At 40.6% G+C, this 12,760-nt stretch overlaps 1 protein-coding gene across 12 annotated transcripts in view; it reads left to right on the top strand.

Moving 5' to 3' along the window:
• The window catches only part of SHC3 (SHC adaptor protein 3), a 76,146-nt gene that overhangs the window by 55,675 nt on the left and 7,711 nt on the right, over positions 1–12,760 (top strand). For all 12 annotated transcript variants that reach the window (XM_026792901.2, XM_074533664.1, XM_074533665.1 and 9 more), the window contains 6 exons: positions 1,540–1,591; positions 5,485–5,611; positions 6,672–6,825; positions 7,879–7,975; positions 8,840–9,034; positions 11,174–11,469. In XM_026792901.2, the coding sequence (XP_026648702.2) occupies positions 1,540–1,591; positions 5,485–5,611; positions 6,672–6,825; positions 7,879–7,975; positions 8,840–9,034; positions 11,174–11,469 (921 nt within the window). The remainder of the gene's footprint in view (positions 1–1,539; positions 1,592–5,484; positions 5,612–6,671; positions 6,826–7,878; positions 7,976–8,839; positions 9,035–11,173; positions 11,470–12,760) is intronic.

Genomic DNA, 12,760 nt, shown 5'->3' with positions numbered 1-12,760 from the left:
AAATAAGGAGTAGGTGTTTTCAGACTGTCACACCCACGCTAGCTATGAGATAGATCTATGATTTACTCAGGCATAAATGTATCCATTAGCTATGCCTGAAGTAGTAAATTAATTGATCTGTGGCCCATTTTCTAGTCTTTCTGGCCCTGAAATAAATAACACAGTGCAATTTGCACCCACACATTCACTCTCTTCCCTCATAGTGGTCTCTTGGGATTGATGCCAAACATGCGCTGGTCCCTCAGAGAGTTTCAGGGCATGCTGTGAGAAACTAGTACAGTGAGACATGGGCTCTGAATTATTTGCTACTATAGACATAGTCACCTTTGTTTTCCCCTTACTTGTTGATATGCATCCTTATTTCCACTGTGGTCAATGCCCGGACACTGTGCCACAGGATGTGTAAGAAATTACGAGACAAAATGGTAGAGCTGTGCTTTTTCAACAGACCAGCCTCCCTGCTGCTGTGTCTGAGTGCCTTCCAAGGATGCATTTACTGACATGGTCACACATCTGTTACCAGAGCCCAAGTGATTTGTTTTGGTTGTGTGGTGGTTGTGTGCTTGCACTAGAAAAAGCTGTGCTGAAGAAGTCTATCTTTTAACTGAAGATTGATATTTGTTATGATGTTAGATCTTGTCATAATTGGCAATGATTTTGGATCAGTCACCTGAAAAGGCTTTGGGTACGCAGTCAGCTGTAATGTATCCTGTATATCCCTTGGGTTTAGCCTATCTGATTCACAAGGCATAGTCAGGGAATACCAGATCTAAGCAGGACTTCCTGATTGCATCAAGGCAACATGGCATTTTTCAGATATATCAGCAGGCCTAAGTGTTTCCCAGAAACCCAGACCTTTCTGTTAAATCTGCATAAGAATAGGAGTCTGCACCATTTGTGCACAGGAGCATAGGAGTGGCCAGAGAGGAAGAAAAAAATTCCCACAAGAAGATGTCTGTGTGCTCTTGCCAGAAAATCCACCAGGCAACAGGTGTGGCAGGGAGCAGCCCAAGGGCTGGGGAGGGCGTGCAGGGATCCTGCCTGTCAGAGCCAAGCAGTGGCTGAGCACCTCTGTGCCATGTGGCACTGTAGTCGGTAAAGTAAACACCTGCTTGTCACACAGGAATAAATGCCATTGCTCAGCATTTCTGAGGAGCAGCGCTGTTACTGCGGCAGAACCAGATGATTATTCATGTTATGAACCGAAATCTCTGGGTAGTTTGAAAATAAGGACTTGTAATTCTAGTCCCTCCTAAATGAGGCCTGGGCAAAATCCTACTGAGTTTGTTTGATTGATAGAAGAGATTTTAAAATTCTGATGGATTGGATCATATTGTGTAAAAAAGAAAGTGGTAAAAGGAAATGAGTACCAAAACCAAAAAACTTTTATATTTGATTTAAGTAATATGCATCTGTAGAGCAAAATATTCATTTGTGGCTCTGCCCAAATGACTGTACATACTCTGGACTGTGATCTTTTGCTGTAATCAGTGCAAATATGCTTTTGCATTCATTGTAGATATCTTAATTTTTTGACAGGATACTTCAGACTATATTGCATATGTAGCTAAGGATCCTGTTAATCGTAGAGGTAAGTTATAAATATCTATTTGATGTCTGTATTTCCTTTGAGAAACACTACTTATTCATGGTTTAAGTCAGATAAGCCCCCCCACCCACCCCTGAAAAACATGTATGTGGAATGTAGCGCACTCAAAGGATGGCCTTTGACAGAGCCATGGAAAGATTGTGTAGCAATAAGAAGCAGCAGTTTGTTTCTCAAGCTTGGAATAAATAGGTCTTGCCTCTAGTTCATACCCAAATAACACTTTGACTCTCTTCATCTCCTAAATCAAACACTTGGCTGTGTAAGCTTCTAGGCAGCAGCCAAGTCTTACCTACACCCAAGCACTGTGCAAGAGCTAAGCAGTCTTCTGATTAAGTCATCTGATGAGGCAACTGTATCTGTTAGGTCTTCCCAGTACATGCCTAAGTCTTCCTGGCAGAATCAGATTCTTTATCAAATAACTAGCTTTACAGCCAGCTTGCTGCAATTATCTTTCTTAGTAAAGTTTTATTCAAGGTTGTATTGCTTTAGTAGCAATCAGTCATGGACTGGGCCCTGCTTGTTGATTGTGTTCACTGGGTCTTAATGCAGCATACAAAGCATTTCGTAATGTACCTGAGAATCTGTTTACTATTTACTATTCATAGATCATAGAGAGAGAAGAACAGACTATCTCCAAAAAAAGAGAAAAGACGTTAACTTCTTCCAATAGGAAGCACTTCTTTCTGGAGAATTCAGACACCTTAACTCCAAAATGCTAATCCTGCAAATCCTCAACTGTCCACCTTACCATCAGCACAAGTGACCCAGTAGCTCCCATATGCAGTCATCTTTAATGATACCTGTAGAATCTGCTGTGCCCATGTGCAGAGATGTCCAGACTTGAGGGTATTGGCTCATAAATAATACCTGCACCAAGCATACGAATATGCTGAACATAAGTGAAATACCTAGAGAACTTAAAGGGAATGGGAGGTAGGGAATAGTCCAGTCCTTTGCAATGCTTGTTCCATTACAATATCCTGTTGGAGAGGCTCCAGTGTCAGACTATGGAATGCATGGTGCAGAGCTGCTCTCCAGCCCACCTGCTTTAGCAGTAGCTTTCCTCTAAATCCAAGCCTGGTTTAGCTGTTCTGAGAGATCTCAGTCAGTGTACGGACTAGCACTGTAGACCAAATATTTTCTCTGTAGGGTTTGGAGGAGCCCTGTGCTCTGTCTTCTGTCCTGTTCCTTCTGCACTATGCTCTTCCTGTACTATGTTCCTTCTATCTTACATCCTTAGCTTCCTGTGACTGTTCCTTGTTGATCTAGGCTATCCTAAACTGAGACATCATCTGAGCACCTGATATTGTTGTCCTCCTTTTGTTTATTCAGGTCAAGTAATTTCTTAGTTTTCTTTATAAAAAGATTGACTGCAGTGCACATCCTCCATCCTTCAGATAATTTCTGTACCTCCTTGCTTCATTTTCCTGCAGCTCTTTTAAAAAGGTATATGATATCTGCATAACAGGGGCTGTCACTATAGCACAGAATGCACCTTCCTATTTTTTCTTCCTTTTGTCCTATTCGCCAGCTGGTTCCTTTTAAGCCATTTTTGCTGCAGTGAAGCACTGTTACCTCTCGTGAAATTCTTTCATGCTGTGATCTTTAAGCCTTCAGCATTATGGCTTTCCTATGGGTGCTTTTCCCCACTCGTCTGTATACAGCAGTGCTTTGCAGATCAGTGACTTTGTATGTCACCTGTATTAAAACACATTCTTTAAAAGGGTCTAATTTTCCAAGGGACCTGAATTGCCCTCTTTTACCACCACTTGCCATTCTGTCATTTTTTTTGTGTTGTCTGCAAATTACTTTAAAAGGGGATTTGTCTTTACCTCTGTAATTGGTGAAAATGTTACTGCTGCTGTTACTGATGCTACCCTATCACCAATGCTGTAGTATAGTTTGCATATTAGACTCATTTCTTCATAAGGATGGAAAAGCTATCTTCGTGCTTTGCATTCTGGATCTAGCAAGCTCAAGGCTGTCTATTTTCTGCTGTAACATTCACAAGAAATCATCTCTGCATGAGCCAAACCTTCTCATCCTTTTACAAGAAGCGTATCTCCTACCTGCTGAAAGTCCATTCACGTATCCAAGGAAACAGGTTACTCATTATGTCACCTACTGAAACTACTTAATGACTCATGCTTCATTTCAGCTCCAGAAAGGTTTAGCAGTGAGCAATGTCGCCTCCTGAAATTTGCACTCTAGTTATGGAGTGAAAACATTTTAGCTTTGTTTGGCCTAACTACTTTTGGACCACGTTTCCAGAGATAAATATGCACCTTCCATGGGGGCTGATTGTTCGATGCCAATAGCAGTGTTGCAGAGGTCATAAAAAAACAAATGTCTCACTGCTAGTCAGGGATGTCTGCTCTGTCTTTGGACACATGTAGCTAGGGGCATTTTCCCTGGGCGAGGCATTTTAGCTTGATGGCTGGCACAGCAGAAGCTCTAAGGTGAGAAGAGAACACCACTGTATCTGCTTGGCACTGTCACTGGTGCCATCTCATGCTGAATGAGGTGCTGCTGCTGCTGAGGAAGAGACAGCAGACATTCCATACTAGCAACTGCAGGTTTCTTGGCCCTTTTTCTGGCCTCTCCAGAAGTCTATCCAATATTTCAGCCTCTGAAAAACTAATATCTACACCTACTTCGTCTCCCTGTATTACTTCAGCTAAATGTCATGACCAACCCTTATTTGTAGGACACTGGCATCCAATGCACTTGGTTCCAGTGATCTGGACACTGGGCGTGTACTAAAATGCAGGTTTTCAGCTGAGGAACTTATATTCAGCTTATTAAAGCAGTCAGGGATGAACAAATCGGTAGCTTTGAGCAAGAACGCACTTTCCTGTGGCAGGACTTGGAAAAGAACCAGTTTGAAATCCAGTCCAGGCTCTAGCCAGTAGACAATATGCTTGTCCAATTCTGAGTATGGAAAATTAACTCACCTTAGCTTCTTTGGATATCACTGAGATGTTGCTCATTGAGATCTTTAGCTTCCACCTCTTAGCACCCATCTGTGTTCTCGCAGTGTTGAATTGCGGGAACTCCACAAGTTCACCTCTTTATGTTTTCAAGTTCACCTCTTTATGTTTTCACATATGATGAGACCTCCAAGCCATTCTCTGATTTAAAACCAGGACAGATATATCTGCTCAGACAGCTGATAAAGGCTTCTCAGTCTTTATAGGAAGAGAGTTTGTGTTGCTATCCTCCCCCTTTACTGCCACAGTGGGTTCAGAGAAGTTGCACATGGGGAAGCTAATCAGGTTGCTGGCTCTGCACTCCTCAGCAGCCCTGCAGTTTGCTGGGAGTGTCTCCATGCAAACAAACAGGAAAAGGCTCTAACCTCTGTATTCCTGGAATAAGATCAGGGCTCATTATCTAGGAAGTATCTGCGGACACTGCTCCTCCCTCACACTGTAATTTGGAAAAAGAGAGCAGCTTGTGAACTCGCAGTGATTAGACATAAAAGTCAAGTAATTAAACTGAGGAAAACAAAAAATTATTATTACCATCTATTAATATTTGTGTAATTTCAATTTAAAGCTTAGAAATCTTACATAATCTATTGCATTCAGGTAATAACAAGTGACATTTTATGAGTTTTTTTTTCTGTTTGTGGGCTTGTTAAAATAGCAGAACAGATTAGGGACCTTGTCTCTTGCACTTACACATCAGTGCAATTTTATGTAACCTTTAAAAAGTTGTGATTGCCTGAAATTCACTGTATCAGAATTGGAGTTTATTGAAATGTGCACATCACTAATAGAGCAACTAACCTTGACAGTGTAGGTGTTTTGCCATAGGTCATTGCATCCCAGCATGACATAAACAGTGATTTGCATGTGTCAATCTTTTTCATTTAGCTTGTCATATACTGGAATGCTGTGATGGCCTGGCCCAGGATGTCATCAGCACCATAGGGCAAGCTTTCGAGCTTCGATTTAAGCAGTACTTGCAGTGCCCCTCTAAGACACCTACTTTATCTGATAGGTGAGTGCAATCACAGAAGACAGGTAAAGGACCTTCTTTAGCTTTCAATTTATTTGATAAAATGTGGACAATGTTGCTGGGCACAGACAGGACCTGAATATTTAAAAATTATTTCTCCTGTATTAGCGAAACAGTGTTACAGTGTTTATCTAATGAACAGGGAAGAAGTACAATCAGTTTAAGATGGGCTAAATATGGATTTCACAATGATGTTGAAATGATCATGTGTTTTGTGCTGTAGTTAGTAGGCAGAGATGGATGGCCAAGAATGGTTGTTATTTGTGCCATTTCCTCATTACTGTCACAGCAGCTGTGTCAGTTTAGATTGAGTAGGTCAGACTGCTGGGATTCCAAAATGACTAATGATGTTCCAGTATTTCTCATATTAGGGTGATGTTTCTAGGAATGTGATGTATTGCAGGGAGGTTTGACTGCATTGATATCTGGAGGATACAAACTCTCCTTGTGTGTGTTCAAAAGACTGGGATATAGCATTTTGTTTTCTTTAGAGACATGGATTGCTATGTGCTTACTAACATTACTAGAAACCCTAGTGAACTTTTGTCCTCTGTAATCTGTTATATCAGTGCAAAACTGGTTATATAGGGAATATACAATGCTACTATCCTAAACTGGAAGCATGCATTTTATTCACATCTCTTGACTTTGTGAGGTTCTTGCAGAATTACATTGGTAATAGAGCAATCATAACTAAAGATTTAGAACCCAGTCAGTCAATCAAGTCATAGTATTACAAGTGCTATTTTAAGATTAGATAAAGTTGTTTGTTAATGCAGTTTATAATGGTCTTTAAAACCCAGTTCAAACACACTCTTCTCAGCATAAAGACTTTGGTACTTTGCAAAGGAGGTTTATGTCAGTTTGTCCAAAAAGAGAAGATTTGACACATGATCCATCATTGCTTCCTGACTTAGAGTGGTGGCTGAGGAGTCCCTACAATATGCAGTAGTGATCCCCTGACAGGCAGTCTTAACCCGCTGAAAGTGTCTGTAAGTGCTTTACAAATAAGAGGCAAAAGAAAGCACTCTCTTTCTTTTAGAATGCAGAGTTTTGAGGACCCATGGACCGAGGAAGATAACGAGGCAACAGAGCATCCCTATTACAACAATATCCCAAATAAAATACCTCCCCCTGGCGGATTCCTTGATGCCAGGCTCAAAACAAGGCTTCTCACGGCTGCAGACACAGCTCAGGTCAGTATAATTTAATTTCTACCCTCCTGCTGATTGATCCAAAATTTTTAAAAGACACGTGTTTTGTAGTGGATACCTTGGGATTGTCTGTAATTCACAGCCTATCCTGTGTGGCCAGTTTCCATTTGAATGGCCATTGCAGATTGAGGGGGGCAACACATTAGGCAGGTTCAGAACAAATTAAAGGAGGTGAAATCCTCATGGTATTAAAAGATTAACTGGGTTCAAGGAACAGAAATCCACTAGGGGCTACTACATTTGCAGAAATCATGTCTGCTTCAGAGAGTATCAAATAGTGCACTTTAAGTGGGAATGATTTAATGCAGAATCCTTTAAACAATCTAGTGCAGCCATTACTAACAGTTCATTATGTTAATGACTTGGGAGTGATCAGTATTCAGCCAAGTTCCTAGGTAGGTTTTCCACTTCATGTTGAACTAAGGTCAGCGTGAATATTTCTACCAACACTCCTGTTGGAAGTTTGACTGCAGTATCAATGTAGACTCCTAAGAGGTGTTTTCAGATCCAGCATAACTTTGCTTAAACCAGAGGAGTACTGTCTGTAGCCAGCATGCTTCCCTCAGTCCCCAAGTCCCCTCGTCCCCTGGTACCAATGTGAATCTTTCAGCTTATGGTGTTGGGGCTCTCTCTGGTCCCACATGTGTTTGTGCGGAACGCTTCTCCCAGTAACAGGTTGACTCACTGCCTGAGTACAAACTAAAGATATTATCCATCATTTGGTATCATAGGGGGTCACTAAAAGCAGAAACCAGGGAAGAACACCTGAAGGTCACTGGTAATATCTTACTCTTAAACAAATGCATTTGGGATATATATATATTTTGAAATTATGATGAATTGGAAAGGAAGAGTGAGGGTACATAAAATATGTCCAAAGAAATTGGCAGAGCCACTTGTAATGTGTGCATTACAATTTTATTATTATTATTATTATTATTATTATTTAAAATTTAAATTTTAAAATACAATTATATTACAATAATTGCATTTTAAAGGCAATTTAAAAATTCCTTGCGCATGTATCCATTCTAGTCTGCATCAGGAATGGGAGGAGAGCAAATTTATTATCAGAGCCATCACCTAGGAGAAAAATTCAGTGAAGAATGGCATCATGGGCCTGTTAAACAAGGTGAGTTTTGCTACTTTTAGCGGTAATACTGCAAGTGGTCTTGAAGGGCAAAGCATGTGAAAGTCTAGTGCCTCAAAGCCTTAAGGCAATGAACAAAACTTGGTTGATATGTTCCCTTTGTCTGAGTTTTAGTGTTGATACCAGTGAAAAGCATTTGATAATTACCTCTGGATAAATTATTAAATGCAGATCTTCATGAAATATTTTCTTCTGTAGAGCAGTTAATTAATAGAATTACCCAGACTTTCAGCTTTCTAACTTTCTATATCTTAAAACCCATGTCTCCTGCATGATCTGTTCTGAGAATGTGACCCACTAGGGTATGCAAAATAGAATTTTAAAATGAAAAGCCTAAATGAAAATTTTAATTCAAAATGTGAAGCAGTTTTCTCTACTCAACAAATAGCAAATAGTGTATAATGTTCCTTTTGTTGTCTTTGAACTTCAAGTAATTTCAGAACACATATAAAGATTTCACCCCATCCAGCTTTATCTAATAACTTTACTGTGTTTCTAGGAACACTTTTGTTCAAAGGCCAGAATATATTGCCTATCGTTAATATGTACGTATTTGAGGATTTTATTTTACCTTCTCCCTCTCTCATGACTCCCCAAAAGAATATAATTTTTGAAATTTGCAGTCTTTATTTTCAAAGATTTCCTTTCCCCCTGGGAAATAGCCCCACCATACCCTCATTGAAACACAGTTCTGAATCCATTAATTAACACTTTTCTACTAGATCCAGCAATTATTGACTTTCTATCTCCCGATCCAGGAAATTTTAAACCTGTGGTGATGTGGTGTGATGATAATTGGTCAACACTGTTCTGTCGATTACACAAAAAAAGTATTGACTTTTCTAGGATCTCTGGATATTTGTAGTATGTCAGAAGAGAAATCAGAAATAGCACCAACTGGAGAGCTGCCAATATATGTAAACACCCAGCACATAAATAGAGAAGATCTATTGGCACTTCAGGCAGATGCTGAAAGTGCCTTCTGTGGAACAGCAGAGGATGCGCAAGCAAGCAGCCCAGGAAAGGATCTGTTTGACATGAGTGAGTTCCCTTCCTATTTGCTTACTTTCTCATAAGTGACCAAATATATTTATGCATCAGTTCTGTATTAAAAAAAAAAAAAAAGAAAGAAAGAAAAACTTTTCAAAATTTACTGTTCCTGGTGTAATTATAGTGAATTTTAATATCCATTGTGGTTTCATATTGGACTGAACTAAAATAAGAGTGGCTGAAGACTTGGAGCTAGTCTGTATAACATCTGAGTTAAGGTTAGTTGCAGTCCATGTTGTCCTTGACATCACAGGCAATTATGTCAGAAGAAAATTAATCAGGAAGCTTGCCATATAAGAAAGTAAAGGAGGGTGTTGTGAAGTAAAGTATGGATGGGTGGAAAATTGTCTTCAGCCTGTCCTGTGAGTATGTTGTGAGGAAGTAAATGCATATAGGAAAAGCTTTGTGCTGCAAGAAATGTAGCATGGAAATTAAAGTACTGACTTACCTCTTACTCTGGATAGGCCTACTGTCCTATCTGTTCCAACTTTGAAGGCAGCTTTTCCTAGATCAGAATCATCACCACAGCTGCAAAACCACAGCTGAAGTGTCAGACATAGTTTGGTAGTGGTGCTACTAATACACATTGTTTACAGCCTTGAGAAGATACATAAGATGAAGAAATAGTAAAAGCATTTGATGCACAGAAAAATTTCTTGGGTTTTTTTACTCTTCCTACTTCAAATAAATTGCTTATCCATGCTTTATTTAATTCAGTTCACATAATTAAAAGGCAGTGAGACAAAGTTGGTGCCTAAAAAATTATTTGTAAAATAAAGTATCTACATTTCTGTTATCTTAGTGTAGGAAAAAACTATTTTCCTGGCATGTTTTTGCTGAGATATGGCTCTATTTCCACAGCTCAGTGAGGTGTTCAATTGAAAGAAAGGAGGAAGGAAGGAAGTGGAGAGAGTATCTATCTGCGAATATAGATCAGAAAGGAGAAAAATCTGCTGTTTGAAATCAGGGATGTTAGCTGTTATCAGCCATTGGAATATCAGAGAAAAGTAGCATTAGAAAATGTGCCAATTAGCCCTAAGATGGTGGTTTGTTGAGATAAACTTATGTTGGGCTCCATGCAGACTGTGGTATAGTGCAGACATTTGTAAACTACTGTTAATAGCTGGCTGAGATATCGATAAACAGTGACAGCACAATATTTTTCCTTTTTCTTTGAGCTAAACTAGCCTCTGTGGCCCCATGCAAACAGGGCCTTGTACTCCTTGCATCTGAACAATCTGTTCAGAGCTGGCATATCGCTTCACTGTGCTGCTCTCTAGATGTCCTTTTGTAAGCCTAGGGACACAGAACAACATTTCTTTTTGATATGTACTGGTGGGCCAGATGAAGGTCTTGCAATAGCAAATAGCTTCCAAGAGGTCAGAACAACATGTAACAAAGCACCCCATGCACCCTCTTTGCTATTTCTGTAAGATTGTTGGGATCCATAATGAAACTTTTTTCTACTCAACTCTAGAGTTGCACTGAGTTCAGGACTTAGCTGAGGTTTAAAATATGCTTCCTCAAGGCTGGTTTTAACTAGGCAAATGGTGTTAAATGTGTTAACCTGTGTCTGTTTTGTTCTCTTCCTGGATGGAGGCTAGGAGTAGGCTGCGTGTTGAGGGTGAATGTTCCCCACTAGACATAGCCTTGGGCTGGAGACTCAGTAATGGATAATTTTTAAATGAATGACTTGTTTGAACAGAGACCAGATATGAGCATAATTATGTTAGGTACCCCTATTATGTAATTTATTTGAAATTAAACTGTCTGAAATACCTAGAAAGACTGAAGGAAAGATTTGCCTGCTACCAGATTGTATAAATACAGCTGTTGACAATAGCCACTAGTGAAATAAACCAGTACCTTTCAAAAAATATTGCCAAGGTTCAGCCTGATTTTTATCAGTATCATTCTGTGCATAATATATATTTTAAACACATTACACTCCTCAGTCTTAATATATTATATAAATCAGTAAGTCTATTAGTGTTTCTTCCCTTATTTTTTTCATAAACAGAAGTGGTTGTAATGCAAAACAAATCCAGTTTAAAACGACCAGAAAATAACTATTTGGCTACATGATTTACATCTGAATGATCCTGCTCTTGTTACTATTTTCATAACAAGGACCATTTGAAGATGCTCTCAAGAATCAAGCATCTGAGGCTATGTTGAAGAAATCCACCTCCACGGGATGCACCAGTCCTCCTTTATCCAGAGTAGCTGTCCGGACTGAAGCTGAGGAGCTGAGTACAGAGCCATGGTATCAAGGAGAGATGAGCAGGAAAGAAGCAGAACAGCTATTAAAGAAATGTGGAGATTTCCTTGTGAGGAAGAGTACCACGAATCCTGGCTCTTATGTGCTGACAGGCATGCACAAAGGACAAGCCAAGCATCTTCTTTTGGTGGACCCAGAAGGAACTGTAAGCACTGACTTCTCACTAACAGATGAGATTTCTGATTCTACTCATTTTCTCTAAATGCCTTTAAACTTCTTTACAGCTTATTCACACCTTACTCTAAGCACCACCTCATATCTCTGATGTGCCATCACATCTCTAATTCTCTCCCTGATGCCTAGCAGAAGACCTAGCACGTGATTTCTGCACATTGCAGGGAGCCTTAGGGACCTGATTCCCAAGCAAGTTGACACTTCGACCACTGTTGCGGTCTTGGTCAAAAGTGCAGCTAAGCCTCTTCAGCATTCTTGCTAAAGGAAGGAGGTTTGGCTAGCCTCCTTGGCTTCTCTGTTACCTGGGATACAGACCAGGCCTTCTGTGTTTCTCTGCATGTATGCCCAGGAGGGAATTGGGATAAACCTGTTCCATTTCTTTGCTGCAAATAGACTCCCTCAGCTGGTGAAGGGACCGTCCCCACAGCAGGATAGAGGGGGCAAGGGAGCTCTAGTTTTCTCTAGCTGTCCTGTCCTGCTTCTGCGGAGGCATAAACCCTTCAGAGAGATTGAAATCATTGTCATGAGTTTTATTCCTGGCTCCTGGTAGCTGCAAATAGGCAACTCCTTTTCCTCTATAAAGGACAGCTTTAGGTAACCAGCCCCAAGGTAAGTGAGAATCTCCCATAAAGGAGTTGGCCTGTTGGCATCTGAGCTGAGAAAGCTATGGCAGGATCACATCAGTCCTGCAGAGTCCCAATTGCAGTGGTGAGGAGCGTCCATGGTACTTGTTGCAATTAGTTACATTTGCCACATGAGGCCAGTCAAAGAATGATTTTGCACTTTTGAGGTGCCAGTTTCCTAGTCCTGGCTTTGGTGGGTACACCAGCCCAGGGGAGTGGCTTAATGCCTCTGAGGGGCAGCCTCCTTTGCTAAAATTTGCCAACAGTTTTGTGATTCGTGCAACAAGGTAGCCTAATTCTCTTTTCCTCATGAACCCACAAAGAGCTGTTACAGGCTACTGCATGGGAAACACTGCTGTGTGACCTGGCAAGAGCAGGAATGCTGTGTCCCCCTCTGCTGCAGTGCTGACTGGCTTGGAATACTCAGGTCCTGTGATGACTTCCAGGGCATTTTTTTCCTGTGCAGATTGGAGAGGCTCCCCCATCTTTGCTGCTCTACCTCTAGTGCATCTCTAATTTGCTGACCTCCTTGGTTAGGGACCTGTTTGTTGTCTGCACCTATCCTTCCCACAGCCTGCTTGTATCATCATGGCCCAAATGGCTCTGAGACGCCTGGCTCAGGAGACACTGTTCCGGAAC

Source organism: Zonotrichia albicollis, chromosome Z (genome assembly GCF_047830755.1).
Source record: "Zonotrichia albicollis isolate bZonAlb1 chromosome Z, bZonAlb1.hap1, whole genome shotgun sequence".
NCBI lineage: Eukaryota > Metazoa > Chordata > Aves > Passeriformes > Passerellidae > Zonotrichia > Zonotrichia albicollis.
The sequence above is the reverse complement of the archived record's forward strand: the minus strand, read 5'-3'. Positions and strand labels throughout refer to the sequence as shown.